The sequence below is a fragment of the Emys orbicularis genome, chromosome 3, assembly GCF_028017835.1.
Source record: "Emys orbicularis isolate rEmyOrb1 chromosome 3, rEmyOrb1.hap1, whole genome shotgun sequence".
Taxonomy (NCBI): domain Eukaryota; kingdom Metazoa; phylum Chordata; order Testudines; family Emydidae; genus Emys; species Emys orbicularis.
Window position 1 is genome coordinate 162,156,550 of NC_088685.1, and position 20,113 is coordinate 162,176,662.

The 20,113-nt window shown below is 45.7% G+C and overlaps 1 protein-coding gene across 1 annotated transcript in view; it reads left to right on the top strand.

Moving 5' to 3' along the window:
• Positions 1-19,070, top strand: part of CAPN13 (calpain 13) — a 77,198-nt gene extending 58,128 nt beyond the window's left edge. Inside the window, exons 14-20 of the mRNA XM_065401481.1 lie at positions 447-504; positions 1,438-1,505; positions 3,746-3,814; positions 5,627-5,705; positions 7,844-7,960; positions 8,536-8,646; positions 18,991-19,070. Of these exons, the coding sequence (XP_065257553.1) occupies positions 447-504; positions 1,438-1,505; positions 3,746-3,814; positions 5,627-5,705; positions 7,844-7,960; positions 8,536-8,646; positions 18,991-19,070 (582 nt within the window). The remainder of the gene's footprint in view (positions 1-446; positions 505-1,437; positions 1,506-3,745; positions 3,815-5,626; positions 5,706-7,843; positions 7,961-8,535; positions 8,647-18,990) is intronic.
• Positions 19,071-20,113: the final 1,043 nt, after the last annotated feature.

Consider the following 20,113-nt stretch of genomic DNA (forward strand, 5'->3'; position numbering starts at 1 on the left):
ACCAGTTAAAATAAAAATAGTCAGGCAGGAAGGATGGTCATGTAGCTAAACCATAGGATAGGGAGTCAGGCGACCTGAGTTCCATTCCTAGCTCAAGCACTGTCTCCTTGTGCGACCTTAACATCTCTCAGTCTTGGGTTTCCCTAAGAGAGTTGTCCATCCGTACAACACTGGGGATGATAATACTGCTCTGCCTCATAGCAATGATGGGAATGCTTGGGTTAGGGTTCATGGCCAGCACAAATTCTTGTTCTAAAAAGAAAGGGTGGTTCAGAGACTCAGGTGGTCTGATTCTGAGCTCACACCAGATTTGCAGCTGTGTAACTCTACTGCCATGAGTGGATTTACTCCTGATTCGCAATGGTGTAAGCAAGTGGAGAATAAGGAAAGGGGCGAGGGTAAGGAAGCCTGGTGCTTATAAACTTGTGTGCTTTGTTCTGCATTAGGGTTCAGACATCAATGCCTCACAGCTGCAAAGGCTCCTCAATGAAGTGTTCCTGAAAGGTAAAGCTCTTTATGAGCCAGTTAATGGTGTTTTCCTACCCTGGATCTAGTGTGAACTAGATGGAGCCGTAGATCTAACCAACCCTGATGGTCCTAGGAAAATGCTCAGTAAGATTGGTAGACCTCTGATAATAGAAAAACCTCTCTGGGATTCCCGTTATGCTTAATTTTTATTAAAAAATTAATGTTCACATGAAGGAAGATGTGAAACAGCCCAGCTCCAATCCAGGTCAGCACTTCGCCTTTCCTAGCACATTGAGCATACCGACAGCAGAGAGGCTGCTGCAGCTCAAGCTGCTGAACTTTGGCATGCCCCTGTGCCTCTACGTGCTCTCTACTGGGACCAGCAGCACCTTTGTTTTTCCAGTCCTGGGTCCCCACACAGCCCTGACCTGCGGAGTGCCCTGCTGGTCCAGGCCTGGATCACCACACAGCTCTGCTTAGGCCGCACACTTGCTTTTTTATGGGATCCAGTCACAGGTCCTCTCCAACCAGACATGCAGCACCCCCCTTACCTCTCTCACAGCTCTGCCATGTCAGCTCAATGCCCACCTGCAACACTCCCTGGTGGAAGTCTAGTCCTGGCCTTCACCACTCCCCCAACCTCTCAAATATTGGGTGCAGCATGTGAAAGAGACTGAAAAGGAGGGGTCAAACAGTAGAGGAGAGAGATCACCAAATTTGTATGGGACCTAGTTACCTTTGGGTTGCTGCTGAATGACATCCCTCCAATGGGGTCCATTTGAGAAGTGTGACACACACACACACACACACACACACACCCTTAGTCTAGCCCTGGGTGGTCCATATCCCTAAGATCCACCTCCCAACAGTGACCTGGTTGGAGCCCTGCTCTCTGGAGGTAGAGACCTAACCCAGGGCGGAGGATTTTTGTTCTTTGTCTGATCACTTTTGTTTTATCAATTCTTATAGATCGGCTGGCCAGCCCGGGCGGAGGATTCTGCTTTGAGTCATGCAGAGGCATTTTAGCTCTGATGGATGTATCCTTTCAGCAAAGGCACTAAACTCCCCCCTCGGTGCAGCCTATCCTTTCCTTCAGTTATGGCTCAGCTGAGCTTCCCCCTGGGACAACCTGCAAATAAGTATTGGCCACACGCATCAAATAATTTCCCCACAATGTATGCAGGGCTTTGCCATGCACACTCCCTCGGGGGGTGGAATCTGCTGTCAGGAGCTCGCTGGGAGCTATAGGCCCTTCCCGAGTTACTTTAAAACCTATTCTATTAATTACATAGTCCCCTTCTTCTGAACTCTCCATGCACTGTGGTTAACAAGCCTTGGCCCCAGTCCTGGACATTGCACAGCTTCCACAGGACTATGCTGGGATTCAGTAAGATCCACTGTATAGCTCAACCTAACACTACTTCTTCCCATCCTTCCTCTAAGACTGCAAACCTGGGCTTGCCTGTCAACTGGAACTCCAAGCCCGCTGCTCTAAGTTTATGTCAAGAACAATGAAGCTATGATTGCCTTTCCCCTGACATCAGCCAGGGCTGGAGTGGCCAGCAGCAATGTGTCACTGCTGAATCACAGGCGAACGCCTGGCAAACTATTCATCCTTTGGTATGTACCTCTTCTAGTTAGATGGATGGCATAGTGCTCCAACTGTTAACAAGACAACACTGGAAATGCATTGCTGGCCATTGTAAAACAAGAACGCTCCTTGATGAAAACATAAATTCTCCCCGCTGCATGCTCGCGTGCTGTCTTTTTGTTCCGGGCCTTGGAATAACTCTGAAACAGTGCCAGACCATTATAGATTGCAGCAAATGAATAAAAATGACCAGCAGCCAGTTGCTGTCTTTCCAGCTTTCCTGTTACTGCACCCTCTTGCCGTCTAAACAGGCACGGAATGCAGGACACATGGAGGGTGCTGACACAGCCACTTCCCCCCACCCCATTCCATTTTTATCCATTTTAAGATGGATTTTTTTCATTCACTACATTGGTACCCATCCCCTATACAGTGTGACCTATACTGGCCTTTAAGGACCGGCGCAGCCTCTTTCAGCCAAGTTTGACGGCAGCACCACCCACTTACTCTTATTTCACTGTAAGGGGGCTTTGCTTTCTCAGGGCTGTGGCAGCCACAGCCATGGTGCTATGAGAGAGGCAGAGGCCAGAAGCAGCCTCACCTGCAGAGAACAGAGCACTGTGGGAGGACACGTAGGGTCAGATATTACACCTCCTTCAGGGAGATGCTGTGTGTGTAAACTCCCCCCCCCCCCCCACACACCTTCTGGGTGTGGTGTTCTGTCCTAGCTAGTGGCAGAGGGAGATTGATTGATTGATAAGTCTGCTCTACAGCCTTAGCTAAGAGCCAGGTGGCTTTTAGCTCATGCAATAGAGGCTCAGGCACTAAGCTCCAGTGGTCCCAGGTTTGAGCCCGCCTGCTGTCAGCATTACATCTAAAGGCCTTGTGCCAGTGTAGGAGCAGGGTGCAACAGAAGGGAGGTCCATGGAGATCTTGGGGGCTAATACCACTAATGGGGCTATGACTACTCTACACCTTATGCTGAGGAGGCACTATCCTCCCCTCCCACCTCAAGCCTGTTCACCTCCCCAGTATGTTCAGAGACAAGATAGGGAGGCATACCCAAGTTAGCTTTAATCTAGCTCTTGTTACCCATGCTAACAGTGTAGATGTGGCAGCATGGACTAGCCACCTAAGTACCTACATGCACAGCAAGCCCACCCTCAAGCCCATGCCACCACATCTATTTTTATCAGTGCTGGCTACATTAAAGCCAGCACAGATGTGCCTACCTGTGCTACAATCAAGTTCAGTTGCAGTGTAGACATACCCAGAATCTAGCTACAGGTAATGCCCTGTGGTCCCCAAGCATCTTTTACTCCTCCCCAAAGGTGGCTGCATTTCCACAGGGCCACGGCCTCACGATCCATTGCTGCGAAAGGCACTATATAACTTTGCTGCTTAATGGCCCTCCGTTATATTTACAGTTTGTCGCATTTATTTTGTGCATTCTATAGCTCCTCACACCCCTGCTCGGAGCAAGGAATACCTTAGCCTTCCCCAGCTTAAAGCCTGACATTCCAACCTTCATGGGAGCAGGATACCTTTAGCAGGGCTCTTTTCCCACGGGGGGGGCTTCCTGCATCTGGTTTTCGGTGAGGCAAGCCATGGCCTAAATGGCATCCTGCTCCTAGGAAACCCAAGATTAGCTGCCACTAAACGTTTAAGCCTTAACCACACATGCAGCTCAAGTCTAATGGAAGACTCTCCCTGCAAGAATTTAAGCACCTCTGGAAACTCCTTGCTCAGTACAAGGTACATGTGAGCTGTCAGGAACCCATTTTCTTAGCTAGTGCTGCATTTTTAATCAAGGGGATGCAGACACTATGAAATTAAAATAGTGCAGGGGAAAGACCACAACAAAGGCTCGGACGATAAAGCACCTGGCTTATCATTCAAAAGTAGGGAGCTCAAATATTGGATTGAGAGGCCCCCATCAAATGTTCTGAATGGTAAGAACAGGTCTGCCAAGGATTAAGTGCTCTGCTCTTATGGCAGATCTTGAGGAATAGGTTAGAGAAGGTGTTAGGTCCCAGTCCTGCACTTACATACCCAGGAATAATCCCACAGGTCAATGGGACTGTGGTTGCTCATATGTAGTGGCAAGATGGTGAGTATCCCTGAAGAGTACAAGCACTTAGACTGGATTACCTATTTGTCGTCCTATTATCCACCACATGTTTCTGTGAAAGGCTATTGCCCTATTTCATGGCAGCCAGTCACATTGCACAGGATAATACAATCAATGGAAAGGCCATGCTCCCTGGCCAATACAGACTTTGGTTTTCCATTATGTTCTCTAAATAATGCAAATACTGTAACAGGGCTCCTTCTCCCCCTCCCCCACTTCCTTTAAGAGACTCTAGGACAGAGAAAGGGGCCCCAGAATTAGGAAAGATATTCTGGTACAGTCAATGTTCCTTGGTTTCACCTATTAGATCTGTTTGGGCTATCCTGAACAACTGTTCTCCATGCTTGCTATTTACATCCTACCACCATTTGGTGGTGGTTAGTATCTCACAGGATGGTTTTTGCCAAGCTAAACATACTAGGCCAGATCCTCATCTGTTGTATAAGTGGGCATAGCCCTATTAAAGTCAATGGAGCTGAGTACATAGCCTATTGTATTTAGAATATGGAGTGTACAGAAGGATGTCACCCCACCCAGTAAGGGGATGTCTCCCCTTGTAAGTATTTTCACACTTGCTTCTTATCAAACTGTCTGTACTGAACCATCTTGATTATCACTTCAAAAGCTTTTTTTTTTTTTTTTTTCTCTTACTTAATTGGCCTCTCAGAGTTGGTAAGACAACTCCCACCTGTTCATGCTCTCTGTATGTGTGTGTATATATATCTCCTCAATATATGGTTCACTCTATATGCATCCGAAGAAGTGGGTTGTAGCCCACGAAAGCTTATGCTCTAATAAATTTGTTAGTCTCTAAGGTGCCACAAGTACTCCTGTTATTTTTGCGGATACAGACTAACACGGCTGCTACTCTGAAACCCCACCCAGTGCCATAGAAATGAGTTCTGCAACTCTTCTTTCAGTTGAGTCATTATTGATGGGCTCTTTCTGTTGGCAGAGTCATGGAGATACAAGCTTTGGTCTGAATAAGTAAAACAGTGCAGGGGATATACACGAAAGGTCACAACTCTATAACCATTCAGACATGTTTACCCTGCAGTTCCACATCAATGCCTTCGTTGGCAGGGGGATATCCCAAGGTGATCACTGCTCCCCTCTGTCTTCTTTCTCCTCTTGTCTCAGTGCACTAAGCCAGGCCAATGCTCTGAAGGAGCATTAACATCAATCCCTCACTGCCCCCCCCCATCAGTAAGCCCCCTCAGTCCAGGAGCAAGGATGACCCAGCTGTTCTTTCCGGAAAGTTGTCTCTTATTCTAGTCCCCCTATCCGACGTTGCACTGAGTTTCCACTAAGCTAATTCATTAAGGAGAAAGTGAAATGCATTGGCAAGTGGTCAACATGCTAGGTCATAGCACAAGTTTGGTCCACTGACATTGGCTTAAAAGTAAGAAGCTGAACTCTTTCAAAATGGTTTCCAGGACATTTTCAGGAGGGTAGAGGGAACCGGTTCCGGATTCCTGGATGTCTCCGATTTGAGGAATGCAGTACAGAGAGCAGGTATGTTCAGCTGTGCTATTAGGAGAGTGGTGGAAAGATGAGGGTGGAGGGATTGTATGGAAGATCTAGTGAGCTCCTGCTCCTATCCACGAGTAATGCATCTCACAAGGACAAAGTGATCACTATCCATTCCCCGTGTAACCAAGCCAAAGAGAATGTTTCAGGAAGAAGCCATTTCCCCTGCTGAGTGGTCCTGCGGCACAGGAATGGAGTGGAGCATTGTTGAGCTGGTGCTGATGATGGATATTTGCCAAGTGGCGGGAAGGCCAATAACGCTCAGCAAAGAGGCCAAAGAAAAAGTTAATTTCCATCTCACTCCCTGAGGTGCTCTCTCTCTTGATCAGGGATGAAGCACCTGTTAGGGGAAAGGAGCAAGGAAGTTTGAACAGCCACTGCCCGGTTAATTCATTCAGTCTCTCTCCAGGACTGTGACTGGTTGTATAGGAGAAAGCGGCATTGAAAGACCTTTTATTTAGTTTGCACTGACCTCTGTTGGCTAGACTAGTGCTGCAATTTTAAGCAAGCAATCCAGTTTCTGTTGCATAATTGAATTTGTCTAGTTATATCTGGCTACATTTTGTATATGCGATAGGATATCCCAGAGGAAGCGCCTGTCCAACAAATCTGCGTTAGAGATCCTTCCATTTAGCTAAATGGCTTTTTAAGTTGCATTTGCCAGTAGAATATAAATTTTTCCCCTATGGGGAACTCTAGGCAAAACGTAATCAACGGAAGCCACAAAGTTGGTGGATTTTTTTCAGGAGGAAGATATAACATGGCCTCTAGAGACTGAAATTCCTGATGTGTCATCAGGGTGTAGCAAGCAGCTCAGAGTTCAGGGATCTGAAATGTATCGCTATTGTAATAAAGGCACAACAGTATAAAATACAGACGAAGATTGCACACATGCAGATACTGAAGGGATAAAGGGAATATTTAAAAATGGCAAATTCAGCACATTGTACCCTCTAAGCAGTTTTTGAAGGAGAGAGAGACACACACACACACACACCCCTTGCCTCCTCCCACACCATACAGCACAGGCCAGATTCTTCTCCCCAAGAGACTGCCTCCCTCGCCCCCTGCATGGGTTTTCTTACCTGGGGAGGTGGGGAGAGGAAGGAGAATAATCAGACCCAGCAATAGCATACAAGGGCCTAATTAACCCCAAGAATGCTGCTAAATATAGGCCCCAATTAAGCATGTATTGAAACATTTTACTGGAATCCATCACTAAGCTCCTGCTTTGCTGAATAACCTTAATTGAGGCCTTAATGTTTAGAAGGATAATAAGCCAGATCCTCAGCTGGTGTAAATCCGCACAGCTCAGTGCTCTTCTACACCAGATGAGGAACTGGTCCCAGCTCTTCATAAGCGTCAACCTGATGAAGTGCTTGGGATGCTCCGTGATGGAATAATTTCCAACCAGTTAAAATGAAAAGCCACCCTCTTAAGCTTTAACAAACCCAGCCAAAGGGATCTGAGCAAAAGGATAAAGAAAGAGCAGAGGGTAGGGAGTAAGGAAAGGCAACCCCTCTAGGGCCAACAAGTGAATACACTCATGCAGGCCTTTGCAATTAAAAGGGTAAGGGTATTTTTGAAAGATGGGGAGACATTGACAGAGATGGATTTCAGGGGCAAGTACATGCCATACCTCAGGACTGCCCACACCAAGCTCCTGACCACTTACCAGTTTAAGATGGGATGGTTGGAGCCTTAGACAGTGCCTAGAAGTCTTGAGGGCAGATTTCAACAAGTCTGGGCTCAAGGAGTGTAGCCAGGTCCTACGCATTTAAGGCTTTAATCAGAACACTCTTTACATGTCCACTGCCTGCGATGGATTAACAAAGGGGAATGGGATTAGTTGCTTTACTACCGTGATTCTTGCTCACCCGTACAAAGTGAAAGTGATCTCCAGACTTGAGGCTGGGAAGGAATTTTGACGGGATTTTATTTGTGAGGGCCCTCAAGGAGGGAGCTACCATCTTAGGGGACATTAAGCAGGGATGGATCACTTGGTAGGTGTATAAACTGGGCATACCTAACAGCCACAGTTCCCTGCCATTTCAGAGGCTGGCTGGACCTTGCTTCTTCCTGTTGCTATCACGTTCACTGCTCTTTATGCCTCTTGTGCATAGGCCTGGCTGTTGATGACCAGCTCCTCCATGTGACGGCTCTGAGGTACAGCGATTCCTTCATGAGAATCTGTTTCCCTGATTTTGTGTGCTGCATGATCCGTCTCAAAACCATGGCAAGTAAGTCATGCTCCTGGCTAACTAGAGCCCTGTGAGGATCTCGGAACATGGAAAATATGGGCTTACGCTGCATCAACCACCTATCACAATATCCTTAGAACTACAGGTTAAGGACAGTGCAGCCTAATGGCACTGGCTGCCTGCCAGGGTAGGGAATTCATTGTCCTTGCTGGAGATGCCCTTTTGTGGTCCTTTCTAGCCCTACATTTCTATGATTCTGGATCTTCCAACCAGCCTTGAGCTTTTTTTTTTTTTTTTTTTTGGTGGGGCGGGGGGGGGGCTGTCAAAAGATGTTTTGGTTACAGTTGGGCAGGAAGTAGACCTGTCATAGGAAATACCAGGATTTTAAAGTTTGTTTTCATTTTGAATCTGAACAAAGTGGCAATTTTTAAAAAAATGTTCTGGTCAATTGTAATGTTCCACTTCAACTTTATTTTAATACAAAATACAGTTTCAAAATGAAAAAAATCAATGTTACATTTCAGCCTTTGATCTTTTTTAAAAACAATATTTCACCAAAAATACCATGTTCCCATGGAACCATTAGATGTTGATGAATCAACATTTTCCTATAGCCAAACCTTTTGTTGGAAAATTTTTGACCACCTTTAGTTTTGACAACTACATGAATCGAGACAGCACCTGCAGTTACTACTTGATAAGTGTGCAGGACTTAATGATCACATGTGAGTTGCTTCAGAGAATACCGTGATCACCAGGAGCCAGTGGATGGTATGGGGGGGGGATTTCCCTCCCACCCCATTGTGAGATGTATTATGTATGTGTCATACCTAGGATGACCAGACAGCAAGTGTGAAAAATCAGCACAGGGGGTGGGGGGTGATAGGCACCTACATAAGACAAAGCCCTGAATATTGGGATTGTCCCTATAAAACTGCGACATCTGGTCTCCCTGTGAATCTTCAGGTATCAGCCAGTGAAGGAAACAGAATACTGGACTAGATGAAACTGGGCTGTTCCAGAATGGAAACAACTTTGTTCTTCTATGTTACAAGCTCCTCCCACCTCTTCCTATTGAAGTGAAGCTGTCTTTGTTCTCCCTAGGTGTATTTCGCAGTTTATCAAAGGATGGAAAGATTTGCTTCACTGCAACAGAGGTGAGGAGCCCTCATTGTGTTTGTGCCCTTTGCTGCCTTAATAGATTCTTGTTCTCCTCCTCAGATCCAAAGTGGAATCATTACTAGTGCCTTCTTCACTGAATCACTTTCCAAACAGCTAGCACAAGGGGTGTGGAAGATCTTCTTACGTAGGGTAACTGTGCATTCAGGGTGAAATCCTGGCCCCACTGAAAGTCAATGGAGAAACTCCCATTGACTTCCACGGGGCCAGGATTTCACTCTAAGGATGTCTCTTACGCGTGCACTGCAGTCATAGGTGTGGCTGCAGCATGTAGACATACATGAGCTAGCTTTGATCTAGCTAGCTGGGGACAATAATAGTGAAGCCACAGCAGCATGGGCTAGAAGTACATACTTGGGGCTCTGGGCAGGCTAGTACAGCCCCTGCTGAAGTCCGTGTGGCCATAGCTTCGCTGCAATTGGTACCTGAGCTAGCTAGGTCTATATGCTGCAGTCAGAAGTGTGACTGTGATGCTGACATACCCTAGATTAAAGCATACACAAGACTAAGTGGCAACTCCCTCCTTTCTGACACCTCTGATCTTCCTGGAGTACAAAGAACATAGCTCCATTAACTTACATGGAGCTAGGCAGACTTAGATCAGCTGAGGATCTTGCCCTATGCACATAGTGTTTTCTCCTCTCACTGACACCAGTCTTTTGTGGACGTAACTCCAGTGGAGTTACATGGAGTTTTCAGTGCAGTCAAGGCACACCTTCTTTTCCCAATGTTTATCTGTCATCATAGGAGTGTGACCATGACTGGGTTTAAAGAAAGAAACAGAAGACAAATGGGCACCTTTGCTTTTTGTCTTTAAAGCACCGCCAGAGGGGTAGCTCGCTAAAGTAGGCTGTACCAAACTTATCTCATTTTAAAAACACTGCCGTATGCTACAGTAATAATCCAGAACACTGCATCTTCCCCAGACTCTCTGGAACTATTACTGTAGAATGCTGTCATATTTTTCTTTTATGAAGTTGCCCAAATCTTATTTGGACTGTCCCCTAAAAACTACCCGGCCCCAATTTGGGTAGCTCAGTAGCATGGCTCTTAGTTAATTACATCTTCCCTGCACAGTACAAATGACTAATAAGAGTGCCTCAGCAGGGGTTCACAGCTTCCATTGTTGTGTGGCCCACAAGATGATCACATGTTAGAGCTATCTATGCTCTGATTAGCCACCATGCAGATCACCTCCTCTTCCACTTGCCGTCACCCACCATACTTGGCAGTTACTGACGTAGAAGAGTAACATTAGGAAAGTATTTAGTGCAATTTAGCAGCCGGAAACAAGGAAAATGCATCAGCATTATGTCACCGGCCTCCTCCCCATGGACCACAGCATGAGAATTGCTGTGCTCCAGTATTTACGTTCTAAGTTATTATGCATCTGCTACTTAGATTTCCTGTAACTATCTAAATGCATTTTCTTCATTCTCCCAGTGGATGATTTTTACCATGTACTGCTAAAGCAGCGATATGGCTCTACATTGCTGGTAAGGAGTCACTTCAATCCTGTACAAACAGAGGAGAAGAGTTCCTAGCATGCTGTGACACACCTGTGCTCTAATACACTGTCGAACAACCGCAACCACCTGCACTGGGAGACAGTGTGCTGTGATCATAGGTAACAGAGATGAAACAGGAGGCAGTCTAGGCTGATGCTTAGAGAAAAGGGACTAGGAAGAAGCAGAAGGCTCCTGAGTTCTTGTTGCCGCTTAGCCGCTGACTTGTTGTATGACTTTGGGCAAAGTCACTTGATTTCCTTATCAACCCAGCTGGAAAGTTGAGCTTAAAACAAACAGACAAACAAAAAGCAGGAACTTTGCTGAAACGCAGAAGCTGCATCTGATGTGAGCCTTCCTCGGGGAACGGAATTATAACAAAAAAAATCTGATTAAAAAGAAGCTGTGATGGAATTCCTCCTGCCTCTCTCTCTGTTATTATTGACATACTGTACTTAAAGTGAACACAAAGTACATTGAGCACAGAGGACTCAGAACTATGACTGATGGGGTCTTAGCTTGTCCTGTTATGTTCAGCAGAACCACACCACTTCCCCACAATCACAGAAGAGGGGGATGGATTTGCTCCAAGTTATTACCTGTACTGTTAGTTTTGCATGCCCCAACCCTGTGTCTGCCCATTCAAGTGGGCACTTCTGTACAAAATCAACTCAAATTTGTATGTGTAGAGTGTGCATTTGCATGCAACTGCATGTTCGAAAATCTGGCCTGTCAAAGTTTCCTGGGTGAGAGCCCAGGCGGAGGCACAAGCCCTTTGCTGGAGTGTGGTGTCGTGGTGCAATGAAGCTGCCTTGTGGTGATGTTCATATAGCAAGAGGATGGTGTTTGCATTACAGCTTTAATACATCCCATCACAACATATCCTCATGTGAATAGCACACCAGGTTAATAGGAGAACCTTGCCCTGGGGGAGTAAAGTTGGTTGAATTATCCATTACAAATGCACCAATTTTACTCTTTTCTATTCAAGAATCATTCATCAACTGATCCCAACTCCTGCAAATATCATGAATTATAATTTTCACCTAATAATTTGATTAATTAAATTCAGCCTATGGGGTGCTCATGAATTGTTCACTTTAGTGACTCATTAGCTGTAGCATGTGACTGGTCACTTAGGTCACACACAATTGTTTCTGATCTCCACTGAGTGTGAAACTCTAAGCCCCCAAGAACTGTGGGGATTTGTGAACGTTTTCTCAGATCCCTGCTTGTTGTATCAATCCTTGTGAATAAGACATAGGATGCCACGGAAACACAGCAAACTCATCTGTGTACTCTGACTTGTAAAACTTTTCACGAACGATTCTTTGCTTTATGGTTACATCCTAAACCCCCAGTCATGAGTGGGACCCTACTCTGCTTAGTGCTGTACAAATTAATCTGATTGCAGGTTGGGGAGGATCGTTTGTATTTAGCCAGCTACACAGAGAACCGAGTTCAGAAAGAGACACCCCATTGCTGGCCATGGGAGAAGATAATGTACCAAGGTACCTAGCTCCTGCAGAAATCAAGTGGTGAATCTGGGCATGGGTTCTTGTGCACATGGTTTCTCAGCAGGCCTTGCAGTACTGCAATGATCTAGGAAGGGGAGACACAAATAGTATCATGATTCGTTTTTTAATAAGACATTGCCCTCTGGCTGCCTCTAAGAGGCCCTTCCTCCCCATTCTATGCAGCTCATATGCTAGCTTAGTGGTTTGAGCATTGGCCTGTTGACCTCAGGGTTGTGAGTTCAGCCCTTAAGAGGGCCATTTAGAGAACTGGGGTAAAAAAATCTGTCTGGGAATTGGTCCTGCTTTGCACAGGGGGTTGGATTAGATGACCTCCTGAGGTCCCTTCCAACCCTGATATTCTATGATTCTATGATGCAGCCCAAGTGCCTATCAATGTGGCTTTCAACAAGCCAAGCAGCGCTGATTGATGAGCTGGGCTTTCTTGGACCAATAATACACAATTAGCGGTATTCATGTTTGTGAACATGGACTCTTTCTTAGACAAGCTGGACTTCATCTGAAGAAGTAGGGAAGGGAATACTAAAAGATGCTCATGGAAGAAGACAGGAAAGCTTTGGGAAGAACATATTTGCTCCCATTTCATCCATGGATAAGGGATGTTTGGAAGTATTGTCTGCAAGTGGTCTCATGATAGTGTTCCTGATCAGCCTCACAAACTGGAGTAAATCAGGATTAACTCCATGTACACTACTGTAAAGCAAATGCTAGCAGACTCGGGGCCTGTATTTTTAGAGAGAGCTCACTGTTTAATGTAATGGAAAATGCTTGTGTGTAAGCAGAATTTTTCTGGGTTTTTGTTTGTTTTTTAAGTCTAAATGCCAGAACTGTGCTGTGAGGAAATGAATCACATATGCAGATAAAACCAGGACTTCTTTTTTAAATTAGTTTCTTTAAATGTGTGTAAGTGTCTAAATTGATCAGAACAGGGAGATACTGGTTGCCAAAACAAAAAGGCAGGTTGGAGCTAGTCAATAATATTGATCCCCCTCCCAGGACAAATTCAGTCAGAACTGGTAGCAGGCTCATCGCTTAGAACTTCTAGAAATGAGACTGGACACTGCATTAGGAAATTGACGATAGGGAACAATCTTGCTTGGCAGCAAGACAGACTGGATAGCCCAATAGATCTCTTTCCAGTTATTAGCTTCTGTGCATCAGACTGGAAAGGAACAAGTTTATTTGAATTCCATTCTCTCTCTTTGTCCTGACGTCTTAAAACATGGGAACTAGTTTTTCTCCAAAGGTTACAAAACAACCATGGACATTCCCTAGCCTAGGAACAAGATCTGCTCATCCGCTCTTATCATGATGATTAAACAAACTGATGATATTTTATCTACCACTTAAAAAAAAACAAACCTCGCCCTTTCAGGCTCTATTTGTGCAAATGCCAAGAAGGATGCAAATATTGGTGTATGAAGGCTATTCAGTGTTGTCATGGCAATATCATTCTCAGAGTACTTCAACAGAACCTACAAAACAAGTTTCTTTCAGACTTTGTGTGTGCAAGCAATGGATTTACTCACGGACATTCCATGCTGGAGCAGCTAATATGTTAAAGTAACTCCAAAGTGTCTCTCATATGGAGCATTCAATAAGATACAGGGTTAGTTGGGGTTGGTCCTGCTTTGAGCAAGGGGTTGCACTAGATGACCTCTTGAGGTCTCTTCCAACTCTAATATTCTATAATTATATTTCTAGAGCAGCGATGGCCAACCTGAGCCTGAGAAGGAGCCAGAATTTACCAATGTACATTGCCAAAGAGCCACAGTAATACGTCAGCAGCGCCACCCCTCAGCTCCCCCACCTGCTCCCAGTGCCTCCCACCCACTGGCAGCCCTGCCAATCATCACCTCCCCCTCCCTCCCCGCACCTCCCGATCAGCTGTTTTGTGTTGTGCAGGAGGCTCTGGGGTGGAGGGGGAGGAGCGAGGGCATGGCAGGCTCAGGGGAGGGGGTGGAAAGGGGTGGAGTGGGGGCAGGGCCTGTGGCAGAGCCAGGGGTTGAGCAGTGAGCACCCCCCACACATTGGAAAGTTGGCGCCTGTAGCTCCAACCCCAGAGTCGGTGCCTATACAAAGAGCCGCATATTAACTTCTGAAGAGCTGCATGTGGCTCCGGAGCCATAGGTTGGCCACCCAGGTTTAGAGCGTACACCCACAAAGCATTAGTCAGACAGGCAGTCTCATTGATCTCAAATAAATAAAAGTTCATGAAGACTTAAAACTGTTCTGTTTCAGTAGTTTTCTAAGCAGACCAATTCTTCATTTTTCAAAGTGTGACTAAGCTAACCCAACCAAAATTGGCAACAGAAATTAATTCCTCCAAACTGAAAAACAAAGCCAAAAAATGGTAAAAAAAATAATAATAAAACCCACCACTGCACACAGCCCTTCTCCCCCTCCCCCCATACATGTACATAATACATGTAGAATTTGGAGAAAATAAAGATTTGTTTGCAAAAAGTTAATTTTAGTAAATTCATTTCAGAAAAATAGCTACACTTAATTTGCTCTAGGAATGCAAAAATAAGTTGACATTTTGACACTCCAGTTACGTTTTCCCCACCTGTGTTACTCAAGGGTGTGTTTTTTTAAGTCAATTTTTCTGACCAGGATCTGTGTTACATGAACTAATCACTTTTGCAAAAGCAATTGAGCTATCAGTTCTCATGGTCAGTTCACCAGGCATGTGTAGTATGGTTTAAAAAGAATTAAACAGCAATCTCTTTACTTTGCTACCATTACACAAAACTGCATTGGTAAAGAAGGCAATGTTACATTTGATGAAAAGCCTTCCCTCTAATAACACAGATCAAAACTCAGCAATCTATGGCAAGTCTACTTAAAAAGGAAATAAATATAGGAAGTTCCACGACAAAACTGCATTTAAGTACAGGAATAGAGATCTGGGCTTTAGACATAAACTTCCATTAAATGTGTCCTCTACACTCGAAGGGCCAGATTTCAAAGGTATTTAGGCACCTAAGGATGCAGACAGACACCTTGCGTGATCTTCAAAAGCACCTAGGCAGGTTAGGCACCTAGGGACGGATTTGCAGTGGAACTCAGGATGCTAAAGCCCAAATTTAGGCACCACTGTGAGCCACAGAACTACAGCTTGGCTGCCACCAGTGCTTAATGTGTAATGAAAGAGGTGCCATGGCTCAAGCAATTTTTTTTTTACATTCATAACTGATGCAGCAAGTCCAGCGGGGCCGGGGCTCTGAACTGCCCGGCCCAGTGGTGCTGGGCTCAGCCCTAGAACAAATTAAGCGTCGGCTGCCACCTAATCCTAAATTCACTCAGTGCCTGAATATGTGCAGTAAAAGTTCCCTAGACACCTGTTTCTGCTTTTAAACGTGCACTGCTGTCTCAAGCAGACATCTGGACTATCTCCTGCTGCCTCAGCCCCCATGCACTGAGAGAAAACAGGCACGCCTCTCTCTCTCTCTCGCCTACAGGGGGAGACACACTGGATTTGGTGGGCATGCTCAGAGGCCACCTCACTCCCCACAAATGGTGTTGGCGGGGGAAGGAGGACTGTTCAAACCCCTTCTCCTCATCAGGCAGAGAGGGGAACTAGATCAGGGTCTCCCACATCCCAGGTGAGAACCCTAACCACTGGGCTAACGGGTAGAAGGGAGGCCTCCTTCACCGCCCCTTCTGGAGGTTTTGCATGGAGTGAGACAGGTGCCTAACTCATTCTCTCAAGAAACAGCTTAGGCACCTAAGCCACCTGACTCTGGAGAGGGGTTCCTGGCTATGGGTTGTTGCAAGCAAAGGCAGGCACCTTCCTGCAGCTCAGACTTAGGCGCCTAACTCTGTCAGTGGGGCGGGGCTTAAGACACACCCCTCTCGTTGTTAACTTGCATTGGCTAGCTTATGTGGGGAGCCACCTAGCTTTTGTGGGTCCTTCTCTTACGCACCTCTCTCTTGCTCTCCCCCCACATTCGTTGTCCAGATCGCCTAGGCACTTAACAGCATTTCTGGATCCCATTGTTGTTCCAGTGATTTTCAAGATGCCTAGAAGTGAGGCCTTGCAACGCCTCAGTCCCTTTGTGGATCGAGGTCTTATGGCCCATTGAAATTGGCCTCTACATGTGACAATCAGTGCCAGTTGTACTGGTGGAGGGTTTGTAATACTAGGAAGCAAATGGTGTAACTCCATACACATAGGCCACTGAATAGGCCCCAGGTAGTATTGACTTTTGGTCATTACTCAGTCTGATGTTGGCCAGATTCCACTTGGTATCTAAGGCCCCAGGCCTGAAAACAGTTAAGCAAGTCAGCACTGAAATCAATGGGTCTACAAACACACAGCGTTACACACATGCTTAAGCCTTTGCAGGACATGGGGTCTTCAAAATGAATTTGCAGTCCCTTTGCTTTTGTGGGTCTGAGGTGGCTCACCCATATGGCTATGTGGCAGAAGCTAATAACTCTTTATTGTCAGGCTCAGCATGGCTGCCTGGCTGTAGCTTTAAAAGAATTGGTATTCCACTTGATTTATACCTCCAACAAAGCCAATTAAGCAATAATTCAGGAAGAATCCATCATCCTGACAGCCTTGTTGATTAACTATCCCAAAAGCAGCGTCAAAGGTGTTTAGTATCCTGAAAAAAAATAGGTCAATAATGAGAACAACAAGAATTTGGCCGCAGTACAGCAATGATTATGTTTTCAAGAACAAATAGAGGCATAATATTATTTTCACACGCAAGCTGCCTTTAAAGTCAACATTTGTCAATAGCTACAACAGCTTTCCCCTTTGCTGTAGAATGGGGGTATCTCGGTATGTAGTTATCTTTGCCCATTGCTGACTTTGTAATGTTGACCACTCCTTATATGTAAGTGCTCAGCCAGCGTCAGCAATCTCCTGCGATTTTAATCACAAGCTGCATGATATCTGGGAAGTTACATGAACCCAGGAGATGTGGCTTTCAGAAACTATGTGGTAATCTCTGCTTACATTTTAGAATGAAAGTTTCTAGCCCTCAGGGTTGTGGAGAAAAGTTTGAAAACATGACCCGTAAAGGATCCACCACCAGAAGGCAAATAGAAAGAGAACCCAAATGGTCTGTAAGATCTCATCATTTTACAGCCAATCTCAAGGTTGTTGTTTTTTTAAATGCATGGGGCTGGTGAAACTGGATTCCATGGTGAGGGCATGGTATAAATACCTAGAGAAATTAGACAGCAATTTACGACTGCAGCATGGCAAGAAACTATCTGAGGTAATGGGGCAATGTCTGTTTTCACCCACTAATCTACAAGAGCTGTCTCTTCATCAGCTCAGGAAGCTATTTCAGCAACATCTAGCTTCTTCCCAGCCCCAGTCACAGGGCCATTGCTAGGCACTAGACCCGTGTTACTCGGTGTGAGCAAGTGAGCGGCATTAAAGGGATAGATCTCACACAGACACACACTGTCCTGGCTGGTGGGGAGGGGGTAGCTGGTCCTGTGAACCACACTAATGCATCAGCTACTGGCTGCCATTGCTACCTTCAGTGATGCAGGGAGTTGTCCTTAAAGGGACAGCGCCCCTCAAACTGTGGGGAGGGCAATGGAGCAAGAGTCACCCCTAAAAGTTAAGCACACTGAGCATACATATATATAGTCTAAATTTAGTGCCAGCCCTACCCAGGCACCACAATCACCATTTTATACCAAGCAGTGGGGTTATAATAGCTGCTCCTCTTTGGGCACCGAGAGGAAAGAGAAGGTACCGGACTTTTCTGAACAAATTTAACAGTGCCCTCTGCCCAACACTGCCATCACCTGTCACAGAGGCACTTTCCAGCCCTCTGTTGTCTGCCACTCCCTCCCTTGCCTCACTGCTACCTACAGCATTCACAATCAGCTGCGTTTCAGGTATTTTTTTCAATTATGGTGTTAGTGTAAACCCAGTTAGATTGCAATGATCCGCTGTTATGTGTGGAGTGAGAGTGACACCTAGGGGCTGCTTAGACTAATCAGCTGCTGTCTCTTGATCCATATACTGTCTTTCCAAGCAGAAGCCTTTCAGGAGGCTCTTGGATCTTTAACCTATGAAATGTTGTGGCCTAGACAGTCTATTAAATCGGATGCAGAAACACACCACTGTTACCTATGTGAGGAGAGGTTAAATTACTGTAGACAAAGTACTCCTTCCATCCAGAAACCCTGCAATATGATCAGAAGGGCTAATTACTCCATCACATACAAACAATATTGTTCTCACCCCCAGACAACTACAAAGGGTATCTGTGTTAGCAACAACGTGAGTAAACTCTTTTATAGCATCTTACAGAAATGAACAGTACAAAATGTGACCAGGCACAAGGCTGTTTCAGAGAAGCTGACTCAGATGCCTTCCCTAAAAGGCAGACTCTGGACCATGCCTTTATGATGCTGATTAGGCAGCATGTAAAATATACTGCCTGTGGAAAAGTTATCTCCCTGCTTTACAGGCAGTACTTTATATTCACTTCAATCTGGCCTCAGAGCGAAAACTGCTACAAAATGGAACACAACTCAACCTGCGCATCATTCTATCGACCGTAAGATTAAAAACTAATATCAGGCCAATCAATTTCTTCCAGTGGGTCAAAGGATTAAGTGCAAGCAAGGGATTAAAGTGTATAGTGTCAGCCCTACCCTTTTCACAACCAATTCATCATCTACCTACTCCCCTGAGACATTCAATAGCCTTGAGGTAAAATGCCTACCATATAGAGATGGCTGGATCATATTAATGCCCACATAAGAATGGCCTCCTAAGAAACTTGTACCCACGAGATTAATACGGCATTGACTTGCAAATCGGTCTGGAAAAGAGATCTATGCTTAGATTCTCCTTTGTGTTCAGGCTACTTTGTGCCTCCTCATCAGCGCAAAGTGCCTGAAATTCAGCACAGCCAGCCAAACGAGGCTCTTCCAATTGTTTAGGATCTCCTCCTGCAGCACAAAACCAGCATAATGGCTCATATCCCACTCCAGACACCCTACAGCTGGCACAGGGGACATGTCCAGGAAAAGGCAATGTGGGCAGGCCTTCCTTGTACTTCAGGGATCTCTGGTTGTCAAAATTGCCTGTTGGAGTCACTGGTCGCTACGGTAAGTTACTGCAACTTTCAAGAGGACCTGAGCAGCCAGGCCAGGTTCAGGGGACCAAAGAAGTGATTGTGAACCATTATGGTGCAGACACCAAATATCTCTATTCCTCTAACCATACTGTCTGCCAGATCCCTCTGGACACATGGTCAAGGGCATGATAGAACAAGTATCACTTCCATTTCACCCAGACTGAGTCACAGTCGGTCATCTTCAGCCAAATCCCTCTCCCTATCTCTGTTCAGCTAGCCACTCATGGCCATGTTTCGCTGGCTGTTATACCCATGTAAATCTAGAGTAACTACTGGAGCTGGTGGAGTTGCTGTGGAGTAACACCAGTGTAACAGAGAGCAGCATCTGGCCATGGGAGGATGAGGCTGTAGAATATGCTTTTGATTAGATGTAGAGTGGGCTGGGTAGAGATGGAAAACGATTCCCCCACATGAAGGCTGTTTGGTTGTCTGTGGAAATTGAGTTAGGTGGCCAGGCCCAGCTCCAATAGAAAAGCATCCACAACCCAAAACCACAACTGGCACTAGTTGCCACCCCTTGCTATCATGATAAGCAAAGAAGCCAAGGTCTGCCTAGGACTTGGAGAATGAACTCTCCCCCACCCTCCACCCACCTTCTAAATGAGGTTGGGATCAGGGGTGAAGAAACCTTCCATTGCTTCTGCCAATCCTGCATCACTTCTGTGGTCAGAGGCTGGGAGAATGGCACCATCCACCACACTAAATTCACTTTAAAAATGAAAGCAAACATCATTTTGAACGTTGGAAAACAGCCAGAGGAGAGAACCTTCCTTCTGCCACCAAATCCTTCATCAAGATCCTTTCTCTTGCTGCACAAGGGTGACTAACAGAGGTACAGTGGGAGGG